Genomic DNA, 25,019 nt, shown 5'->3' with positions numbered 1-25,019 from the left:
GCTCCTAGCTTCTCTGTCACTAACTCAGTCACTCTCACTCCACTTTCGCCTTTTCCCATAATCCCCCTGGGGCGGTGAGAAGGACAGTCTGTTGCTGCCTGGAACAAGTCTGTCTGCACACATCAGCAAACATCCCATGAGTACACACAGGTCACTGGTTTCGGCCCAGATGAGATATAGAAACTGCAGCCTGGAGTCTCATACCTGCACTCATTCAAGGCTGTCTTGCAAGTTCCAACAGACCACCCTCCCTGTATGTAGTCATCTCTGACAGCACCAGCACATAGACCCTTTAACAATCTGTCTCTCCCCTCCAGATGTGGGTTAAAGGATGACACATGCTGGTTTAATCCGCTGATGGTGTGACCTGCTCACGCACAGCCCCCACACATTAAAGGGAAAGACTGAAAGATGTTATAGGGAGACTTTCTTTCCTTTTATTTTTCCGCATGTTTGCACGTGTGGTCACAAACTAGGCTCTTGCACATTAAAATAGTTCACACTGACACCCCGTTAAACTGGAGCACTGCATCATTTCACTTGTGCGTTCTTAGGTAGCCCGGAGAGAGAGAGCTGCTTTTTTACAGTTCACAGCATCAGAGCGCGCTCCAGAGGCGGGGCTGTCGGTGACCCGGTTAAAAACAAGCGAGGCTTCTGTCTCCATCGCTTCACATTTTGGGGGGAGTCTCCGTCTGCCGTGTGAGGAAGCCACAATGTCTGACTGCAGGAGGCAATGGAACCGGGAGGATGAGCTGCCGGTGTACCTGGCGGGGCCGATTACCACCGGGCCGAACCAGCGGAAAAGCTACGGCATGTTCAGCTCCGTGGAGGGGGCGTTCGAAAGCAAGACCATAGACTTCGATAACTACGCGGTGGGGAGGAAAGGGAGCCGCACCCCGAGAAGCGGGAGCCGGGAGAGGGTCTTGGATGCTGGTGAGCCCGTCGGGAAGACGTCCAGCGAGGGCCGAGAGGGGTCACTGACCAACTCGCCCGGGGAGTCAGACGATACGCGCCCCGGTGTGGAGGTTAGATTTTCATCTGGGAAGGAAAGCCCAAATGGGGAGGTAGGATTTTTCTCCCTATGTCTGTCTTTTTTTGGTTGAAATGATTTGTTTCTTCATGCGCAGCTTTCCAGATAAACAGACACACGCACATAGCCTACAGCTGGTAGACAACTATCGGCCTAATTAGAGAAAGAACAAAGACTATTGGTTAACGACTGTAAGCATAAATTTGAATAATTTATTTTTTGTAATTCAACGTGTTGTGTTGGACAAAAACTGTCGCCTGAATAACTGTCTAAAAAACCCTCCTGGGTTGTTATTCTGACACAAGTCTGCATAAATGATTAAAGTTTTATGCTGCATTGCAGTTTGGCCATTTTGGTTTACGTGGCTCGTAAAAAAAAAATCTCCAACACAATAAAGCTCCTCTCAGTTTGTGGTGCTGAAATGGACAGCTCCATATACAGCACCCCTCTCTGGATTGTTTTTCTGCTCTTTCACGAGAGCTGTTTATATGAGCGCGTGCAGAAGGGGGTGTGAGATACACCGTCTATCTCGGTGCCGTGAACGCCACCGGGCTTGTTTACCCGCGCGCGCACGCACAAGTTCGTCACCTGTCTTGTCACGGCGCGCGCTTCACGCATCCCGACGCAGCCGTAGCCTTCGGCGGCGGATTCATCGCTGTCCCTCTCTCTCTCACACACACACGGAAACAAAAAGCAACACACATCGGGGGGAGACAAAGGGGCGCAGAACGCAGCGCAGGGCGCCGGAGTCATCGCAACCCGCTTCTGAGTGGACTGCCCCGGGGGCAGAGCGACGGAGAGAGCATGTCTGGGACCGGTTACCAGGGGAAGAACAGCATCCCCCATCTGACGGTAAGAGACCCGGCCTGGTCAGCGGCTGGAGAAGCTCTCCGCTCGTATGCAAATCCCTGCTGCCAGTGCCGGCAGAGAGGGGATTAAATTCTTAGTGAGGTGGCACAGGGCAGAAGGCCCTCCTACAGTTTCTCCGGGGTGAAACAGCAAACCCCAAAACAGGGAGGTGACCATATCACAATGTCTGTGTATCAAATCGAGCGCCGAGTATCAGTCAGTGTTGGACTGTGTTGTGTAATCTCGCCGCCTGTCAGAGGGATTAACTCGGTTGACGTGACGGTCTAAGCAGGACTCGCACAGGAAACAATGGTTTGCGTAAAAAAAAAACGTAAAGGTATGAGACCGGATTTGTGCAAAAATGCATCCCTTTCAGCTTTATTATAGCATGCATTCGGCAGAAAGATTCTTCTTTCAGTTATTACATAATATTATCATATGCCACATAAATCCAAAGGCCACATTGTGATATATACATTTCACGGTGAAGACAGCAAAACTGACACTAACAGTCTCCCTTCTGCAAGCATCCTCGTTGGTTAAAGATGCTGAGAATATAACAGGGCTGTCATCTCTCACACCATGGGTGATCATGATCCCTGGTTACCATGGCGATATAACATCTTCCTTAAAGCTGTTGCTAGGCACTCTGCATGATGGTAGAGGGTGTGGACAAATGGTAGTGTGAGAAAAACCTGCTTGTTAAACACTGTGCATTCAAATATTTACTAGATTACTTTAATAATCTCATTGTGCAATATGCAAATAAAAGAGGGGTCAAACGGCACTAATATTAGCTTTTGTGAGACCCCACTCATGCACAGGAGGTTTCTCTCCACCCTCATCCACTGCACAGTGTCATAATATTGCTATATGGTCAGTGATTACATAACTGATTGTGCAATAGATCAAAATGTCAGGACTGAATTCAACCTCTCCTGTACCTCTCCCTCCCTCCCCCTCTCGCTGTGCACTCCTCCCCTGCAGAGTGAAAGGCTGTTGATCAAAGGAGGGCGGGTGGTCAATGATGACCAGTCTCTCTATGCAGACGTCTACATTGAGGATGGGCTCATCAAGTGCGTATATATAAGGAGCTAAAAATAAAGATTTGCAAAAATGTTGCAGTCAATAATGATTTGACTTCCGTATTCTTTTCTTCATCTTCCACAACCCATTTTAATCCATGCCCTTTAATTTTCCTGCACCACACTTCTTTCCATCATCTCTGCATCTTTTCATTTCCTTTCATACACCTGTGTCTCTACATGCATCTGATCCTCGGCAGGCAGGTGGGCGAGAATCTGGTTGTACCTGGGGGTGTCAAGGTGATCGAGGCTAATGGGCGCATGGTGATCCCAGGGGGGATAGATGTCAACACCTGTCTGATGAAGCATTACCTGGGCACGCAGCCTGCTGATGATTTCCTCCAGGGAACCAAGGCTGCGCTGGCTGGGGGCACCACCATGATCAGTAAGTGTGGACGCACACAGACACACACATGCAGCCACAGTAACCAAGGTTACAGTTGTAACCCAAGTTCTTTAAGCACAGACAGAGCCCTTGAAGGGACTTTGTACTCTTAATACTCACGAGCTTGCATTCGCACACTGAGAAAAGCATAAACCTAGCTGGCAAATCAGGACGTGCCTACTTGAATATGTGCAGACCCCAAAGTATGTAAGGGGATGGATTTCCCATCAGGCATCCTAAAACTAGTGATAATCTACTTGCTTTGCAGCAGGACCACTTTTGCAAAAGGACAAGAGGCCAGGGGCCACTCATAGCTACCCCATACATGTTTCTACAATTTCAAGATATTTCTAATACTTTAGAACTTATGTAGGATTCTCAGATTTTAAGACGTTTTTAGTATTTTTGGATGGTTTAGGACGATTTTAGGATTTTAGGATGTTTTAAGACATTAGGAGGGTAGGAGGAATCATCCACCAACACTTTTTTTGATAAACAAGCTCTATTTTGATGCTGTTTTATGTACTTTGGCACCTTATGTATACTAAAAGAGCAAAAACAATTCCCAGTGTGAATCAGACAATGTTTTAGGGTCCACCCAGCATCCTATCAGGGGACAGATTTAGCTGTAAGTTGAGTATCACCATGCTAGACCAGACCCTCTTCAGTGAGCGGCGTAGGAGCAACAGGGCCCCCAGGTTGAGGGCTCCACCTGTGCTGATAGAACTACGGTTACAATATTGTAATCTTAGTTTTATCTCACATAGGCTCTGCCCTAAGCTGGACTCTTTGGTTATAGTAGGTGGAGCCTGATAAATGAACACCCTTTCTTGACATAACATGGACCCAGCCACACTGCTCATTGTGCTACTTGCAGGCGCAAAAGAGAAAAAAGATGTCTGACGGGGGTAATCTGCCTCCCTCTATACTGTGAGGTCTTAACATATTTGGGTTGGCATGCCCTGATTGGCTTTGTATGTGATTTTCTCAGTGTGCATGATTATGATAAGAGGACCATTACCTAAAGAATCTAAAAGAGGAACCTGTGCAAGATGGTATTAATTGAAAATATTAATCGTGCTCTTTTCATCTTAACCTTTGACCTTTTTGCACTTCTCAGTTGACCACGTGACCCCCGAGCCTGGCGAGAGTCTGCTGGAGTCGTTTGAGCGCTGGCAGGAGGCTGCAGATAAGAAGGCGTGTTGCGATTATTCCCTGCACGTAGACATCCCCCAGTGGGATGAGAGTGTTAAAGATGAGTTGGAGCTGCTGGTGCAAGAAAAAGGTACGCCAGTTTTTAGTTGTTCCACAATATTTCAAACTATGGTCATTGCTGTTATTCTTGTTTCAGTTCCACGTTCATCCCTGTTTTGGACCCATTTCACAAGAACAATAGGGACAGATTTAGAAACAATTTGGCCCAGTGTTGAATCCTCTTATAGCTAAGGCACGGCGGAAATCCATTGTTCTCTACAGTGCTGTCATGGTGGTAGTGTCTAAATTTTACTTGTAATCTGTTTTAAGTAAAAAATCACTTTACGTTAGGGGCAAGCTACAAAATAATGCAGTAACTGAGCCAAGGCAGCAGCTTATGTGACCAATTCCTTTTCAAAATAAAGTTGTAATTCTTGGCTCTGTTGCTGGACATAAACACGCTCTGGATGCTTTGTACTTCAGACGAGGTTGTGGATCACTGTCTGCATTTCGCAACTTGAAGTTTGCCTTTCATCTCGGCTTTATTTATTGCATTTCATGATACATTATTTTGGCTACACTCAGTTTGTCTTTGTAATCCTTGCTGCTGCTTTTCATGAATACATTTATCGTTCCCACTGTTGTCAGGTATCAACTCCTTCCAAGTGTACATGGCTTATAAGGATATGTACCAGATGTCAGACTCTCAGGTATATTTCATTATCACAGCTGCTGCACTCATTTCTCATGTAAGTCTGTGACTTCCTTTCACTATTAATCTCCTTTTCATTCTGGATTGGATTCTTCCCTCCCTCAGCTCTATGAGGCTTTCTCCTTCCTGAAGCAGCTGGGTGCAGTGGTGTTAGTACATGCTGAAAATGGAGACCTCATTGCTCAGGTAAGTTCTAAACAACCTCTCCATTTTTAAGCCTTCTTGCCAGCGATAGCCAGGACCGTCCACCCTTCTCATTCTTGTGAATGTGTTATCTCAAGAACGCTTGGAAAGAATTTTTTCAGATTTGGCACAAACATCCACTTGGACTCAGCGATGAACTCATTAGATTTTGGTGGTCAAAGGTTATAGGTCAAGTTCACTGTGACTTCATTTGTCTAATTGTTGTGATGGCGCTATCTCAAGAACACCTTTAGGGAATTCTTTTTTTCAAATTTGGCACAAACATCCATCTGGATGCAACAATGAACTGATTAGATATTGGTGGTCAAAAGTCAAGGTCAGTGTAACTGTAGTCATTTCTTTGTACGGTGGTGTGTGGATGCCTGTATTGCATAGCAAATTTTATGTCTCCATGCTGGCAAAAGCTGTTGCCAGAGACATTTTTTTTCTGATTGTCTGTACCTCTGTTTGTCTGTCTGCTTGACCCATTCCCGTTAAATGTGATATCTCAAGAGCACCTTGAGGGAATTTCCTCAAATTTGGCACAAACGTTCACTTGGAAATAATGATGAACTGATTAGAGTTTGGCAGTCAAAGTTCAAGGTCACTTGTGGCCTTGTATCCTTTTTATTCCTGTGAATGTAATATCTCAATAACACCATGAGAGAATTCTGCTCAAATTTTGCAAAAACATCTACTCTCAGTCAGGGATGAACTTTTTAGAATTTGTTTGTGGAAGGTCAGACATCACTGAGACCTCACAAAATATGTTTTTAGCCAAGAATTCATTCACTAATTACAACATTTCACACAAATGTCTAGTAGAATAAAATGATGAAGTGATGACATTTTTATTTTCAAAAGTTCGAAGGTTAACTTCATTGTGCATCATTCTGTTCTACAAAAACTCTTTTCTGGCCATTATTTAACATCATAACTCAGGAACAGAAGGGGAGATATTAGGTCAGATACTGAATTGGTGACACTAATCTTGGGTGTCCACCTTGAAAACTTTGCTGATTGTTTAGATCTCATGTGCTGCCAGGGGAAGATGTTCATGAAGCATCCAGCGATGTAAACCATAATTGCAACTTCATTTGTTTGCAGAGGCATACAACCAGGAGGTGGTAACTCTAGTTGTCCTTTAGTGACAACAGGCAACCCATACCTCTTGTACCACCATTGTGACCTGTCAGTTTCTTAGCGCAGAGCAGTTTACTGTGATGAAATAGCTAACTGTATATAATGTCTGAACTAAATCATGACCAATGTTCTACTTTTAAAGTCTTGCAACCTCTACTGAGGTTAAAATAGTCTTCTTACATAACCCTAGCTCTCAGAGAGAGAGAGAGAAAGAGAGAGGAATTAATGCTGCTGCAGCTGCTGACTATGACAGGTTTTTTCATAGATCACCATTGCTGGTGATCTGTATTTCACTAATGATGATGATGTAATGGTGATTAAGATGGCAAGAGCGAAGGTGCTGATAATGCTCACAGCAGCGATGAAAAGTGGTAGTCGTGGTCACAGAGATGATGGTCCTGATTAAGAGGACAATTAAGGCGGAAACCATGATGTATGCGAAGATGAATAAGGGTAATGAATGATGATGGGCGTGCTGATGAATAATAACGACATACTTGTTAACATAATGGTAATAAGGCGATGGGTGATGAAAAACCTTTAGAAACACCAACCCTCTTGTGAGCTAACAATGGATCAAAAAATATTTAAAGAAGAGAAACAGCGAGGGGATGAAGGTCTGGTTTTCATCTCAATTCTGCTGTTCTCCTGACAGCGCTGTCAGAAGCATTACAAGTGCAGCCAGCAAAAGCTCCCCACAGTGCGTTGGCATTTTAGGATTACAATGCACACTTGATTTTCTTTGATAGCATGACAGACCATGAGATTTTCATTTTACAGCCATAAGATACCAGCAAAGGCACTGGAGAATATGTAGAGTGGATAGAATGTGTTTTGACAAGTATTGTTTGTAATGGTGACAGTTATTGTAATTGACATGAAAGTAGTTATAATGAAACTGATTTTAATTTTGTTTCAGGAACAGAGAAAAATCCTGGGAATGGGAATCACCGGACCTGAAGGCCATCCTCTAAGTCGTCCTGAAGAGGTGATATGATTTTTGTACGCCCCATCAACATATCATCATACAACAGTTTGTGTGAAATCTTACAAAATGTACATACAAAGGTTTGTGTGAAATCTAACAAATGAATGCCCCTCGTGGTTAAGTTAGGTTTAGGGAAAGATTCATGGTTGGGTGTCCTCACGTTAGGTTCTTATCGTTAAGTTATGTAGATTGGATTCAGGAAAGTAATTACATAGACTAGGTTTAGGAAAAGAAACATGGCAGGACACCACCATGTCTTGGAGAGTAAAATATTACATAGGTTAGGTTTAGACAAAAAAACATAGTTGGGCAAAGAAGCATGGTTTGGCATCGCCAATTTGCATACTTACTTTAAAGTTATGTAAATTAAGTTTAGGAAAGTAAAGTTATGTTGGTTGGGTCTGGGAAAGCGAGGGTATGTACTTAGGGTTTAGGAAAAACATCATGGTTGGGAATCGCAATGTTACACTCTTAATGTGAAGTTACATACTTAACATAAAGTTATGTAGATTAAGTTTAGAAAAGGTAAGTTGCGTAGGTTAGGTTTAAGAAAACGTGTTATATGCTTAACATAGTAAATGCATGTACTTGACAACATGACATTAAGTACGTCATGTTTTCACTTTAGGTTATAACTTAAAATAACTCAGAATTCATTTGGTTTCACAAAGGATACAAACCGTGTTCTCCCTTGGAAAAGTCCTGTTTTGTTTTGACCCATCCACCACCCCATCCTGTCTCCCTTACTCAGATGTTCTCTATTTATACTACTTCCTTCTTTACTCCAGTCAGTGCATTGTTGGTATGATTTCAGCCTTTCCATCTTTCCGATTACGTAGATTTATGTATGAACAGTGCATGAGAAAAGCTTGACCCCATACGTCCCACCCATCCATCCATCCATCCATCCAACCATCCATCCATTGGTTTTAACATTTTCTTTACCACCTCTCCATGCAGCTGGAGGCTGAGGCAGTGTTCCGTGCCATCACTCTTGGTAACCGTGTGAACTGTCCTGTCTACATCACCAAGGTGATGAGCAAGAGTGCAGCCGACACTATAGCCCAGGCCCGCAGGAGAGGTCAGAATGTCTTTCTTTTATTTAATGTAATGACACGTTCTGCACATCTTCATTTCACATCCTGACCTGCTCTGCCTCACTATCTTCCCATTCAGGCTCTGTAGTTTTTGGGGAGCCCATTACAGCTAGCCTGGTCACTGACGGCTCGCACTATTGGAGCAAGAACTGGGCCAAAGCAGCTGCTTATGTGACCTCTCCACCTTTGAGCCCTGATCCCACAACCCCAGACCACCTCAACACACTGCTGTCTTGGTACGTCTCAAACTTCTCTCAATAAATGCACATGCAAATCTAAGTAAATTCTTCAAAGTCTCCTTTCAATTCAAGGCCTCAGCATTTTACAGTGTGCAGTGATCATGCTCTGAGAAGCCTGACTAAATATGAATAATTATTTTCATGAACTTTGGGACTTTTGAAAACTTTTCCAATTAATACGGGCAGTGAGGGCAGAAGTGTTTAATTTAGCTATAACCTCTTTAGGGAGTGAAATGCAAATCAGCTTTATGACACCAACGGAGATTCCTACAAGGATCTCACAGTTTGTCCTTAGATATTTGTTTGGTATTCATTCCACAAACAACTGCTAGTGTACTGCACAATGTCAGACCAGCGTCAGGGAAAAAGAAAAACAGATGGAGAGAAGGTGTTTGTGTGAGAAGAAGAGGGGCAGAGAGAAGGCGGTGAAAGAGACTTAATAATGGATAAAGGACTGCATAATCATTTGCAAGCCGCTTTAACAGTAATTAATACTTTATGCTATCATACTAGTTTATGCTATTATCACTGCAAAAAGGCAAAATACATAGAATTTGAGCTGCAAACTCAAGAGCATCATAGTGAGAGGCAAAGTACCAGACCAAATTCACCTCACTTCTCACACACCCTCATACACAACAGAACATCCTGATACACTTTTGACTGTCCCCGATTCCATAAATAGCACAGGAACTAGAATCCTTCATCATCTGTTGCCTTGGCTACCAACTGCCTGCCTCCTCATCCTCCTCCTCCTCCTCCTCCACCATTCGTCTGCAACTCCAGCTTCTCTAGGCGGGTCCGTGTTGTCACACCGGTGGCGTGATATAACTGTTGCCTTTGAGCGTCTGCTGAAGTGACGGGGTGTATTTTTAGCTTCTATTTTTTTCAACCAACAAAAGAGCAGCACTTTTCCTCACATTATAGTGAGGCCTGTTATTTTCATAATAAGCACTTTTATGGCGTTTGGGCCGGTGATCCCAAAGCTCACTATCATGAAGTAATCACTGTAATTAACGAGCTACTAAAATGCCTCAGATGCAAAATTATCCTAATCATAGCTGTTAATCAGTCAAACTGTGCCCCCTGTATATTAAGAGGTAAAGGGAGCACATATCTTTCTCATTTCTAATGCAGTGTTTCTTGTGTATGTGATGTGGTCTAGTTAAGGCTTTAGGGACTGGTACTGCAGCTGCATTGCATCATTCTTACTGGTTCAGCTGGCTTTTTTTTTTTTTGCCCCAGGCCACAACATGACTTGTTCTTTAACTCATATGCTCAATGAGGACACCTGATGGCAAACAGTGGAAATGTCTGTCTCCCTGTTCATCACAATAGCAATGAACAGTGAAAGAAGAAATGACCCCTGAATTAGCAAGAAATTGGAAAAAAAAAAAATACAAGCAAATTAAAACTGCTTAAAAAACATTCTAATTCTGTTACATAATTTGAAATAGGTTATGATAATTAGTTTTTCCCTTTTGAAAAAAAAAATTGTGGAACTTTTCAGACCAAGTTGCTTATTGCCCCTTTTTTCATCGTCCTTCATGCTAGTAAAAGGCATCTGAAAGCAGCAAAAGAAAAGTGATGTCGCTCCAGGTTTCAAGGGGTTAAGAAAGGTTTATTTGCACAATAAGAAAACATACAATTTAAATAGCCCGTAGAAGCAACAGATTTGCTTTGTCCAAAAAAAGTCATGTAGATTAAGAAAAAAAAAATCTAGCCCACTGACTGTATTGGAGAGCAGGTAGAAGGTTTTGCAGGCAATGAAACAGGCAGCTGAACAAAGGCATAGATTTTTTTTCAAAATAAAACAAACAAAAAAAACCTTAGAGCTGCAAAATTAGGAGGATAAAAGAGGACAGGCACAGGTGGGAATTCTTCAAAATGAAGACAAATTGATGAAAAACAAAAGAAGTGAGCAGCTATAAGTAGGGAGAGACTAATTGGGGAAGTGAGAACAGCTGATTAGACTGCAGGACACAGGTGAAAGTAATCAGAGTAGGGCAGACAATCACTGAGGCAGGAAAACAGACAGAGGTGGGACCAGACATGACACATAAGGGCTAAATCTACAAAATAAACCAGGAAACATGACTGGATCAGAGCAACAAAGCTACACTGAAAACCCCAAACCTGGAAAACCACATCCTCATAATGAAGCATGTAAAAAAACAAATATAGATACTAATATAACTTAAATATATAAGTGGGATAGTATGAAACAAAAAGTCTGAGGGCCTGTAGACAGGACTGTAACAATTTTAATGTGACCCAAAAATGTGCACGCACCAGTTGGTAAAATAGGTAAAATATTCCTGACAGTTTAGTTTTCCATTCTCTCTGCATGAACATGTGAGATATTAAAGTCCAGGGATTTATGAATTTTTGAGATGTGTGATTATATTTTTTAATTGTCTCCTGATTGTTGTGTTTTCTTTTATATAAATAAATACATTTACATAAATTGGTTCTTGAACGCAGGAAAGTGACTGATGTTAAAAATGTCCTGGGGAGGGTTCATCAGATACCGAAGTCTTAACTTTGCCCCCTTTACATTGTAACAAACAACAACAGCCTACTTTTATTAAAAGGCCACCTCTCCGGCAGTGAAATACTTCTTTGACTGACCATCTGATCACAAAGAGCTACCTTAAATAGTTAAAGGCATTTCAAAATTTTAAACTTTTGATAGGTGAAAAGGTATGTGGGTAGTTTTGTGTCATTTTGTTGTCTTCTCTCAGTGGGGACCTCCAGGTGGTGGGCAGTGCTCACTGCGCATTTAGCACTTCCCAGAAAGCAATCGGTAAAGATGACTTCACCCTGATCCCAGAGGGAACCAACGGAGTGGAGGAGAGGATGGGTTTCGTCTGGGACAAGGCTGTGGTGAGCATTGAGGACATAAGTCTGTGTGTCTTTTGTTTAACCGTGAGAAGTCAATTTGGACTCTAAGCGTCAACTCCCCTGTCTCTCAGGCCATGGGGAAAATGGACGAAAACCAGTTTGTGGCGGTCACATCTACCAACGCTGCAAAAATCTTCAACTTATACCCCCGCAAAGGCCGGATAGCGGTGGGCTCTGACGCTGACATCGTCATCTGGGACCCTGACAGCGTCAAAACCATCACCGCCAAACTCCAGCAGTCGGTAAGAGCAAAAGAAAATAGAAGGAAAGAAAAGAGGGTGAAAAAAGGAGGATGGATAAATTGTTGAATTGTATCCCGGAGATAACAGAGTAATGAAACCATATTCTGTGATCTTCACATACTGCATCAGTTGAGAGAGCAGAAGCCCATAAAGCACAGGAGGCAAGAGAGGGGTTCATATGGGAGATGGCGAAGTGTGAAATAGGATTTAAACCAAGAGATGGAACACAGGAGCTCAGGAGAAACAGAAAATGTACTTTCAAGTTAGAATATAATATTCAGTTAAGCCTGGCATTACTGTCAGCAGTATGATGACATATTGCAAATGCATGGCAGTCTCAGAATATTACAGCACACATTCTGTTTGATACACAACCGCTGATTTTTAACCTTTTAAAACCTGAGCAAATTGGTTTAAATAAGATATTGCCCAAAAATTAGCAGGAAAGTAGTAAAAAGAAGAAAAAAGGAATAAGAATATTACTTGAAAATAAGTAGAAAGGAAAATAAAAAAAAACCCAAACAAACAAGAAAATTACTGAAAAAATGTTTTTTTTAATTGAAAATAAATCATAGATGTTTTTCTGTGACATTATTTTAAATATATGATTAAAATAATTATTGTGTAGTTTTCTAGGCATTTTCTAGCCAAGTTGGTCATTGCCTTTTTCCTCAAGAGAAATCAAAGCAATTTGCTTACGTTTCAAGGGTTAAATGGCTTGTGAAATGCTAAACACAACAAAAGAAATCTGATGTCTATCCAGATTTCAAGGGGTTAAGGACATACAGTTAGTTTACAGAAATTATATTTGACAAGTGAGTATAGGATTTATTTTTAAAGGGTCAGTTTGCCCAAATTATGAAAAAGTTGGCCTTGGAGTGAAAGTTTGCTTTGAGCACTGTGACACAATACAGTGACAACATTAGAGAGTGAATAATGGATTCATTTTGCTCTCCACTCTCTAAAGCCTGATCAAGACATGGTGCTGGCTTTCGGTTATAATCCCCCTTCACCCCTCACCCATCCTGTGCTCCCATCTCTCTCCCCATCCCCCCGGTTTCACACTGTCGCTCCTCCTCTATGCCCCAAGCCTCTCACTTATTCATCCCCCATCTTCTCAAATGCTGCATTTTACTGCATGTATTAAACCCTTTGATACAAAGCTCGCTGTAATAGCACAGTTGGCCGAGACGGTGCGGGGTGCTCTGATTGGTGGGAGGGGGGGATGAAAGTGCTCTCCCTTGTTCGTCATCTTAATTCCCTTCTCTTGCATTCTTTGTCTTGTAATTTTATCGCTCTCCATGCAGGCTGCAGAATACAACATCTTTGAGGGTCTGGAGTGCCGCGGGGGTCCAGCGCTGGTGTTGAGTCAAGGTCGGGTGGTTTATGAAGAGGGCAAGCTACAGGCCCAGCAGGGAACCGGTCGATTTATTCCCCGCAAGCACTTCCCAGACTATGCCTACCAGCGTATCAAGTTCAGGAACCAGGTATTATAAATATAAAATGTGACATTTAAAAATACTGTCTGTTAACTTGATTTATTGCAGACATTCCACTGTATTTATAAAACACAACATATCAGACTTTGTTAGCCATGGACTGATATAGTCCTGATCTTATTTCCATCATCGTCCCTGATGTTTTACAGTCCAACAGCCTCCTTTTTTTTAAAGATGGAAGCAGACATTTGTTGCCTGACAGTAAGACATAAATTAAAATAGAAAATAACAAACTAGAAAGTGACATGTGCTATATGCACCCAGGTGTACATATTCCTGGAGTCTGAGGAACGTCAAAATGTAATGTTAACACGAACAGAATTATTCATTTATTCAGGTTAAGTTTATGCACACAGAGTGCATTTAGCAGCTCTATGAATCCTAAAAACTGAATATAATAAATAAGTTGTAAAATTAATAAGCCAGTGCTGGCTCAAAGGTGACTCAAACCTCAGTCTCCTGCACAAAATTCCTATGCTCGAGCCGATCACCCATCATGCCTTATTTCCTCCTTGACTTTACCCGACTTCCTGGCAATACATTTGTGAGTTTTTGACCTGCCAATATACCATTTGAACCTCAGAGAAAAGGCTGCAACAATTCATTGAATAATCAATGAGTTGATTAATTGACTGAAAGAAAATAAATGGCCAACTATTTTGATAATGGTTTCATCATTAAAGTCATTTTTTTAAGGAAACGTCAAACTTTTGCTGGCTTTAACTTCTTGAATGTCGAAATGTACTGCTTTTCTGTGTCATTTATTATGTAAATGGTGTATGATGTATTAAATGTATGATAGCCATTAGGTTTTGGTCTGTTGGTTGGACAAAAGAAGCAACTTGAAGATGACATTTTTGAGGTCTGGGAAATCCACATTTTTCAGAATTTTGAGACATTTAAAAAAATATAACAAATAATAACAAAAAGATATATCAAGTTAGTTTCAGATTGGCTATTACTAACCCCTAAACATGACCTCTTTGCCCTAATCCTAACTGCAGATCACAGCACACAGTGGGATCCATAATAACATGTCAAAGGGATGGGTGCAAATAGCCAAAAAGCTGCAGTGTGACAATTCTCCCGAAGCAAATGACACCCTGAAAAAGGGGCAATCATACTTTTTTTCAATGATCAAGGTCAAAAGCATCACAGATATTGTGTTGTGCATTGTTATGGCAAGAAAACTGAGGCAAGAATCTCATCTACCATCCTGGTTCTATGGTGCTAAAATCACCTTTACCAATGATTTTACTAAATATATTTTACAACAATCCTGACAGTTACATTCTCTCATCTTTTCAGCATTATCTGATTCAAGAGAGAAGTCATATGTTAGGCTGACTGGTGTGTTACGTGTTTATTAAGAGTGACTAATAGGTTTGTCTTATATTTATTTTTCTGTTTGTTTTCTCCCCAGGTGAAGACCAAGCAGGGCGTTACCCGTGGGTTGTATGATGGCCCTGTGTACGATGTTGTTCCTACTCCCAAATATATTACTCCTGCTCCGTCAGCCAAAACTTCACCCACCTCTCACCAACCCCCACCAATACGCAATCTTCACCAGTCCAACTTTAGCCTATCAGGTAACAGAAATAATGTATTTTATATTAGTTTTCAAATCCAATCCAGTGATGCTTTTAACCCTTTGAAACCTGGAGTGACATCAGTTTTCTTGTGCCGCTTTTAGATGTCTTAATTGGTTTGATTTTGTTTTTCAGAAACATGAAGAAAATGGCAATGAGCAACTTGGTAATGAATGTGCCACAAATTGCAAGAAATTAGAAAATTGTTTCTTAAAAAGCTGAGAGAAAATGTATGCAGAAAAAATTATAAAATATAAAATATTTATAATTATCAAAATAACATATTTAAAATTTTTTTATAAATTATTATAAGTTTTAAGCACTTTTCCAGGTTCTGTTTAACTTGTTTGTGATTCTTTTTTCTTTTTTTTTTCAATAATAATTTTCAGGGATTTTTTTTTGTACTTATAATAATGAAATTTTGTGGTCCCTTCTTCCCATGTTTTTGAATGAAATCAAGCCAATTTGCTTAAGTTTTAAAGGGTTATTGTGCCTTTTTATGTATACCAAATATGTTCTGAATTAATGAGATTTCTAATTTTCAGTGAACAAATCTAATATTTTGAGTTTATTTCCCAGGGGCACAGATTGATGACAACGTCCCTCGTCGGTCTGGCCACCGTATCGTAGCACCCCCCGGTGGTCGCTCCAACATCACCAGCCTTGGTTGAACACTTGACTGTGCACAAAGTGTGGTTGTTGTGGGGTTTCACCTCTTGAGTGTGTGTGTGTATGACTGAGAGTGTGAGCACAGCTGGCATGAATGAATACCTTTGTATTTATTTTTTTGGTACAATGGTGACACGCTCTTTTTAAAACCTTTATGATTTTTATCCGTTTGCCTTGAGTCATAGTGACGAAGCACACGAATACTTCCAATACAAAGAAGAGTGTGATTTACAATCAACCAAGTCCTTCAGAATAACTCGCAAGCTCACAATTGAGGCACTCACACACACACACACAGATCCAGTGTCGGACCCCCTCCAAGCACCCAAATGTGACCCCGGTGTTATGTCATAATGTTATCTCCTCTCCCGTGAGCATGACTTCCTCCTTATACCTCCCATGTCTTACTGTGTGGGTCTGCTCAGACACGGTGCTCACAGATTTCTTCCTCTTGCATCTGTTTTCCAACATCTTGGCAATATTTGTTTCAGTGTGGCTCAAGTGGATCAGTTATACATATTGCATGGACAAGTCTTTAGATGTTGCACTAATTGTGGTTTATTGTTGCAATGGAGGAACACTTCAAATTTGTACTCAAGGCACATTTGTATTCTGAAGCGCAGATATATTCTTATTCTGGTAAATGTATGTTTTGGACACATAATGACATTCACTGTGGATAGAGCCAGCTGTTACTAACTCCAAAACACATTCAATCATCTTAACATTACTGTGAATTTCAATGAAAGCAATGCAACTTCCTCTCCACCATCAGATCCTATATGCAAATGTGTCAATACTCTCCTATAACGTGTGAAACGTAGATGAGCAGTTGGTGCAAACGCAACACTAGCTGCGCACTGCAAAATGAATTTCTAGATTGCTGTACCTACATAATAGAGTTTTACTGTAAAGACTTGATGATGTGTGTGATAGTTTTTCTGCCAATCACTCATGCCAGGAATAGATCTTTGTTGTAATGCTCGACTCACTGCTGTAAAAGGGCTTCAGCTCCCACCCTTGCTCTTTAAAACTTCACAGAGAATCTTTTTAAGCTGTTTTTAATTTTATTTGATTGATTCTTGATGTTTTCTTGGTACATTTAGTGTTTCTATGCCACTCTGTTTTGTTGCTGTTGTCTGGTGTCTCCAATGGAACCACTAATGATCAATAAAGACTTGACTGTTGTCAAAAAATGATGGTGAATTAAATATTACTAAGACTTTAATGCAAATTTAATATGACTAATATTATGGGTCCCTTTCTCGTGCCACGTCTTTGTCTGCTGAATTTCTCTTGCACAAATAATTTTTTCAGGTAAGGCTGTTTATACAAATATCTATGAAATGGAGTGCAAATCCATATATAACTCACATAATCATGAGCCATTAATTCATACAAAATCCATGTAATCAGGAAGGCAGCAATGACGGGGCCAACAAGAGAAAAGAGGGATTAGTAGAAAGAGCCATAGTCCACAAAGGAGGTAGGTTGGGTTTGTGGATGGGTCAAACAAACACAGGACATGTTTGTGTCCCACGTGAAACCAAGTGAACGTTAACTTCTCGTTAATAACGTAACATTACAATAATGATGCCCAACCATGTTTCTTTTTCTAAATCTAACCTACGTAACTTTTATTTCCTCATCCTAACCTAACATTATATTTACTACATAACTAACACATTTAGAACGTAACAAAGCCATTCATTGGGTGCTAATTCGTATATACATACACACACACACACACACACACACACACACACACACACACATACACACACACACATACATATATATACATTATATATCATAAAATCAGATGCATGAGAATACACTGGTCAGGTTAAATTTACAAGGGCTTCAATTAGAACAAAATTAGCTCAACACAAAGCAGCTAAATGATACACACAATGGGGTGGCTGTGGCTCAGGAGGTGGAGAGGGTTGATCCCTGGTTCTTCAAGTCTGCATGTTCCCAAGTGTCCTTGGATAACATACTTAACCCCAAATTGTGTATGAATATATAAACACTGAGTAGCAAGTGGCACCTTGCACAGTAGCCTTGGCCACCAATGTATGAATGCGTGTGTGAATGGGTGTATGTGAATGAAAGCATTTCAAGTTGTTGAATGACTAGAAAAGCACTATACAAGTACAAGTCCATTTACCAAGTCCATTGACAATACTAAAGGGAACAGGGGCTTCAAGGGCTCCAGCTCTGAATGCTACCTGAAAAGCCCCCCTCTCCATGCTCTTCCCAAAAGATATCTATTATAACTCAGTAAATGTTCTTCTGTTCGCCAAGTATTCAATTCAGAATACTGAAGCCCACATTTACTTGGAATTGTTGGGAATCCTTGATTTACAGTTATTTGCTGGCCAAATTGTTTTGGCATTCATTCAAATGATGAGGATTTTTTTAGCTAAACATTCACTCTGTGAACTCTAAAGATTAGTCCAAAAAAGCTTTCAAGATTAGAAATCTTGCTCACATTCTATTTCCACCCTGCCTTATGTACCTTAAAACAGAAACTCTAGACAGTGTTTTGCTCTTTTAAATGACAGGAGTGAAAATTAGTCATCTTCAACATCTGTAGTGTTAGGGTTTCAGGTATATGAAGACCAATTAGACACACAATTGGATGTAGGCTCTACTGGGTAACTTTTTTTTCTTCTGGAAATGATCTAAAAAATGAACAAATTTTCAGGCATTCTATTATCTCAAAGGTCTTGAAAAATAGTGCATGGCGGCCAACCTCCATCCCGTCCCAGGATGGATATAGATATAGGTATGGGTTATTGGCCTAATGAGTTGTTTTTACATCAGCAGAAAATCAAAAAATGTGCATCCCTATTAAAACGTGTCAAAAATGTTATTTGCATGCTGGGAAAATACCTTGAAATTTTTGTTCAAGGTCCAGTGTGTAGGATTTAGAAATTGAATTAACATTCCTTATTATATTTTCATCAGTTTATAATCACCGGACAATAATAATCTTGTTTTTGTTATCTTAGAATTCTGTCAATTTGTTTCTAACATAGCCCAGAACAGTCAAACCACTTGTGCTAGATGGGGCCATTCATGTTTTTGGCTGCTGTAGTTCTCTGACAGGCAGAAGTTTCAGCTGTTTGCAGTCTGCAGCCTCACCACTAGATGCCACAATATCCTCCACACTAGACTTATCAGCAGACAAAGACTTTGTTCTGGTAAAAATGTAATCAGGGGATTTTTGTGTTGTCACTGTCACCACAGGGTGCATCTGATAGTTGCCAGGAATCGATTCTTATTTGAAAAGGGAAAGTGTGTTAGAGCATTGAAAGTTTGTGATGACAATGAGGATAAAAGGTTGCCTGGGTCCAGACCTTGGAATCCACCCACTCCACCAACTCGAGTTGAGATGAACATTGGAAACGTGTAATGTGTTGTTGATTCTGTTTGTTATCAGGCAAAATAATAAGGTGAACCTCATACAAACTGAAACCTAAAGGGAGTCTGCACCATCAACCTTCAGTTTTAATGAACACTCTTTTCAATTTGGTTCATAACAGTGGGCTGATTTAGACACACATGCATAACAGCAATAAAACAACCAGAAATGTGGTAAATTGTACACAAATGACTAAAACCAGAAATCTGTTACCTCAGAAGCAAATAATACACTGTATAATAACATTTTTCATGGCTCCAGATTGAAGGTAGGCTATAATGACATTCTAAAAGGTTTGTGGCAGTGAATTTAGTTTCGTGTGGGGAGAAGGAATAAAAAGATGGTGAAAGAAAAGAGGGGTTAGAATAGAAGGATTAACAGAGTAATTAAAATGATCTTCAAATACAGCATCAGGAGCAGAGGCACATAAAAGACAGTAGGCAGGAGAAAGGGTTTCATGTAGGTTGTTAACACATTATAAATGCTCTGAGGCAAGGGCATTAGTTCTGTGCTTCATTTCAGAAATTCATTGGGACAAATTGAATTGAAAAAATACTTTGATTAAATTTTTTTGTACCTGTTGGGGAAATAAATAAACAGAATAAGGACAGGACAGACACAGACTGATTTTAGGGCCCAGACACACCAAAGCCACATCAAAGAACTAGCAGCGACAAAAGCTGAAGCTTGAGTTAAGCTTTTTGGCTATGTTGTTGACCATATTTTGATGAGAGGTAGGCGCTGGACTAAATGCTAGACTAGGCAGTTCTAATGCTTTGTAGACTTCGAATGGTAGGTAGCTGCAGCTATGCATGATTCAGCTTTAGTCTGTATTCATCATTCAAAAAGAGAAACCAGAAAACTAACAGGACGGATTCAAAAGGCCTTTTTGCCAGTTAGATCATTAACAACACAACCCAATGTTTAAAGGACAAATGACTTTTACTGTGTGCCAGCAAACCACTACAAAATATTTCTGGTAAGGGCTCAATGGCAAAGAGCTCCAACAACCCCACCTAGAACTGCAATTGAGAGTGACTTCATTGACTGGCGGGCTCTGCGTCTCCAATGCTGATTAAACATGTTAAATCAGCGGGTAAAAAAAGCACACAAGGACCAGCAAGAGCCAATGGTGACAGACATAATGCAAAGACTAGGACGGAAGAAGCTCACAGACAGCCCAACTTTGACTGACAACAAACGTTGGGTTGGTGCGTCAGGGCCTTAAGGTGGATCAGTGTGCTGGAGAATCAGGTCGAAGCTTTACAAAGCTGTTAGCATGTTAGAAAAATGTTATTTTAAATTTTGCACAACACCTCCATTAATACTTTTTTGCACACATAGCACATTAAACTGTGCAAAAACATTAATCAATAAGATTAAATACATTTGACATTTTACTTTACATGCAGCTCAGCAAAGTGGTCGTTTTATTCTTTCCCTGCTTGCTTTGTGTGTGAAGAGTGAGAAGATAACCTCAGTGCAAACAATGTTATCAACACACTGAGCACTCTTTTCCCCAAGTGGTGGGTTCTGAGGCAAAGTCTGACCCTCTGTTCAACACTTTCAGAAAGATGTCTCGACAAACTCCCTTCCAGACTGCAATGACATTTGCTACTAAACTGAAAGACATTTAGCAGTTTTAGTGTATTACCTCTGCCAGTCACAAAACTGGAGATGGCTAATGGCTATCATAAATGGTCAGTTAGAGCTCAGTAAAATGTTTAGTGAGTTGTAAAACAACCCCAGCGGTTCATATGGTTTAAGCTATGTAGTTCTTTTTAGTGTGACATAAACCCAGTTTTGTATACTTAGAGTAAGAGGCATGAGCAGAGCTAAATCTTTCAGCCTGTAAAGAATTAGTCAGATTTGCTGGTAAACTATGACTTGTTGTTTTTCGCACCCAGCAGAGGTAAGCAGGTAACAGGGCTGGTTGAAGGGATAATACCAGGTTTGCAATCAGTAAAGTGGTTAAGGTGAGGACTCATACAGGAGTGGAAATAAGTTAATTGCCGAACAGGGCAAATCCTTCTCATCCCAACCAACAAATATTTCCACTTGGTAGGTGAACTATTTCCATTACATGACACACTGGGTATTCTCTTGCGTTTGTTATTGGTCAGTGTACTCCTGTTACTTATATTGTGTCTTTTCAAGATATACCTTGATTTTCACAAGAAAATGTTCAGTTTTTACTTGTTATATGCATAGTGTTTTTTAAAATAAACTTCAAACATTGGTGAAAAACCTCATATTTACATTTATTTTCTCCTGCAACAAAAGCATGTGGTTTAGGTTTAGGAAAAAAAAACATCATGGGTGAAAGTCAGCGGTTTGTTTGACCCATCCACCTTCCTTCCTGAATGCCTTATAGGGACTTTCGAGCTCCCTATATTATATTGTGTCAGATATCATACCACTGCCAAAGTCAGTAACTTAAATCCAGCAGCGTTTCAAACATATTGTACAATATTTGGGAATATTTTGGAACTTTATGTTCTTCAATAAAACTCTAATGCTTTATTCTTCTAAGATCTCAGTTTTCACTGATAATGCATCACAATCTCACACGCAAACTGTCACAAGTGCAATTTGGTTACAGTCTCAAAATTAGTGGAGCTTTTTTAACAAGACATATATCACAAAACTTTTTGTCTTGTTATATGCTGTAGTTGTCAGCTTGTTATCACCTTTAAAGCGCTTTCACTTTCAATGTTTCACAACACTGTATATCATTAATTATGCTGCATCTGTAGTATATCTACACCCATCTGTGGTCCCAGAGGAATGTTTCCCTTTATTGTAGTCCCTTACAATAACAGCTAATTTACTTCACTTATTTTTCACGTTTCATCTGGCAGAGATTGGCAGCACTTGTTCTTGAGTGTTTTCTCAAAGGAAAACTCTTCGGAAGAGGAGTTTGTACGAGGTGTTATTCATGCATAGATATTATGATAGGTTTCACATAAAAATACACTCTTTCATAAACTGTGACACCCTTGAAGGTCTATTTGAATGTTGTTTTTTTCTGCTAAGATTTTTCACATGATTGCATTTGTATGGTTAAAGACCAGGCAGGAAAATGATGACATTGACAGTATGTGCGATTAGATGTGTAATTTCTATCCCACCTTTAATGCTTGACACACTATACATTTGCAGCATCAAGCATCATGCTGAGATGAATTGTGGGGTCTTGCCTTACAAAGGAGGGAACACATTTCTTATCAGCCCAGTCACCAGAGCAAAATATCTGAATGCATTGCTGCAAACCAACATGGCATATAAGCTGACTTTGTCATCTGGTGGTTAAGTGGATGGTGGATGGTGTGATGCTTAGGTGAAGGTGAGATGCCTGCAGAGCTGCATGTGTGGGTGTTAAGTTGTGTCCTGTGGCTGTTTTTCCAGCAAGAATACCAAAAGCAGTTGTTTTTTTTCCCCATATATCAAAGCTTTTCCTTCCAGGAAAGTGGCATTAAAAGCATTTGTGTTTTTTACCCTGACATTACTGCATGTCCTGCCGGGTTATTGGCATGAAAAGCAATTGCTTTTCATAGAGACATTACTTCTTTTCCTGGCGGGATGCAGGCACCAAAAGTGCATGTTTTTTCTAGCAGGATTGTGTCCCCAAAATGGTCATTTTCAGCCAAAACAAAATCTTCTTCCAAACCACAAACAAGTGCTCTTTGTGCCTAAACCTAACCACATGTTAACATAAAAAAATGTCAACATATCTGCTCCATAATAACATCATATTCTCCAATCAGTCTCAGGGGATGAGGGGAGTAACAATTAAAAAGTGAAACTGGAAAAAAGAAAAAAGGCAAGCAGAAATGTGTGTATAAGCAAATGTTGTACTTTATGTAAAAAAACCCCAAGCAATAAAGGTGTTAAAGAAGATCTGTAAAGAAATGTAAAATAAAAACAAAACAAGCACTACTTCCTTAAAAAAACAAAGAATGCATCACCAAATTGATTAAAGAACTAAATTAATAAATACACAAAAAGTTCACTACCCTCCCTCCAAAACAGGAGTAAAGATCACAAATCCCAGTGCTCCAACTAGTCTTGCTTTCGTCTTCAATCTAACATGCCGGCTGTCACACTGATGCACTGGCTCTGATATTTGGCTTCCTTTGTCCTTAAATACTGCACGCTCCTTATCAGCAGATCAAGCACAGGTGTGCTCAATCACTCTCTGCATGGTGAGGAGAAAGGAGGGTGGCACCTGGAGAAGCGCACACAAAAAAGAAACAGAAAACAGGCAAGGAAAAGGGCACAGCCGCTTGTTGACCTCTAATAAACGTGCAAATGTTAACATATCTGTGGCCTTCAGAAAAGTACAATGCAACTTTTTTTTGTGACTGGATTGTTCCTGTTTTACATGATCATAAAGTAAAAAGATCACAAAAAATTCAGTTTACTAGGCTATATCTGAAATAGTAGAAAATAATGTTTAACCCATGTTTATCCCTTTTAACAAATGGTAAAGGCACGCTCCAATGCACAGCAGAGTAGCTATAGCACATACAGTAGCTTGACATTTCTGCAGTTACGTGATCTCCCCAGTGAAGCCTCTTAAAGTCGACTAGCCTCAGATGTTTTCTATTTATAACATTCAGATATGTGAAAAGAACATTTTCCGGCTCCTTCTCCAGATGAACTGATTCCAGACATCACCTTCACAGAAACCAACAGAGACCTACATTCTGCTGCTGCCATCTGCTCTGGGAGCAAACCAAAGCGATGTAATATTGAGCTTGTGAGACTGAGATTATGCAAGTTTCCCGTTCTCTGCAGCGGGTCATGAAATCACAGAAATGGAAAACAGTGGAAAACAGTGTGTGTGTGTGTGTTTAGGGTATACAGAAGTCTGAACAGGTGCCATAACAATGCAGAGACTTCCCATCCTCTGTAAGGAACGGGCTGATGTTTGGGAATAACAGGGGGGTCGACTGAATCCAGGCAAATTACTGAGCCAGCTGTGCCGTTCTTCTACAACTGAAGGTCCCCAAGGTCCCCACTGTGCATATCTGAGCCGCATCCAGCAACTGTGCAATAAACAAAAAAATAAGACTTTATTTTTCTTCTGAATGCAGCCACACTGTAAATAAGATCCAATCAAAAACTAACAATACGGTTGTGCATTGATCTTCAGTAGATATTCAAAAGATTTAACAATAATTTCAGGGGAATATAATAATGTTTTTTACTGTCAATAGTATGTTTTTTGCTTACTTTTAGGTATGAAAAGAAAAAAAACCTGGGAGGAAGGCAATGAGCAACAAAAGAAGAAATGAAATGAAAATTGGTTTTAAAAAAAGAAAAGAAAAAAATGAAAACATAAATAATAAATAAATTTAAAAAAAGAAATGACCTGGAAAAAGGGATTAAAAATCATGACAATTCTCATAATTTTAAACATACGCGAAAAATATAGCTTTGCCCAAGCTTTTCTTTTCTTTCTTTTTTTTTCCCTCGTGTTTTTCAGATAGATTTTAAGATTTTCTTAATCTATTATCTATTAATCTAGAATTTCTTGAAATTTGTGGAACATTTCAAGTTGCTTGCTGCCTTTTTCACCAGGTTTGTGGCAGAAATTACATCAATTTTCTCAGGATTCAAAGGTTTAAATACTTGTGAAAGGTGTCTGACACTGGCAAATCTGACATTGGTTACAGCTATTAAGTGCCATAAGTGTTACTATGATCATATCATCTAAATCTTGTGCTTTAGATTAATGCACTGTAGTGCTTTAGGTTTTCTTTGTCTCAACATAAT

General features: G+C 40.2%; 1 protein-coding gene across 2 annotated transcripts; it reads left to right on the top strand.

The window, feature by feature from the left end:
* Positions 1-669: 669 nt before the first annotated feature.
* crmp1 (collapsin response mediator protein 1) lies at positions 670-16,952 on the top strand. 2 transcript variants are annotated; one of them, XM_042485036.1, is made up of 14 exons: positions 670-1,064; positions 2,867-2,955; positions 3,165-3,349; positions 4,470-4,634; positions 5,192-5,253; positions 5,361-5,441; positions 7,501-7,569; positions 8,530-8,650; positions 8,746-8,902; positions 11,650-11,791; positions 11,881-12,051; positions 13,359-13,538; positions 14,974-15,139; positions 15,719-16,952. In XM_042485036.1, the coding sequence occupies exons 1-14, from the start codon at positions 714-716 to the stop codon at positions 15,808-15,810; spliced, it is 2,031 nt and encodes a 676-aa protein (XP_042340970.1). In that variant the 5' UTR covers positions 670-713; the 3' UTR covers positions 15,811-16,952. The 2 variants fall into 2 exon arrangements, with proteins under 2 accessions (XP_042340970.1, XP_042340971.1); XM_042485037.1 differs by lacking the exon at positions 670-1,064 and adding an exon at positions 1,580-1,882.
* Positions 16,953-25,019: the final 8,067 nt, after the last annotated feature.

The sequence above is a fragment of the Plectropomus leopardus genome, chromosome 4 (genome assembly GCF_008729295.1).
Source record: "Plectropomus leopardus isolate mb chromosome 4, YSFRI_Pleo_2.0, whole genome shotgun sequence".
Classification (NCBI taxonomy): Eukaryota; Metazoa; Chordata; class Actinopteri; order Perciformes; family Serranidae; genus Plectropomus; species Plectropomus leopardus.
Note: the sequence above shows the minus strand (reverse complement) of the source record. Positions and strands in the feature narration are given on the sequence as shown.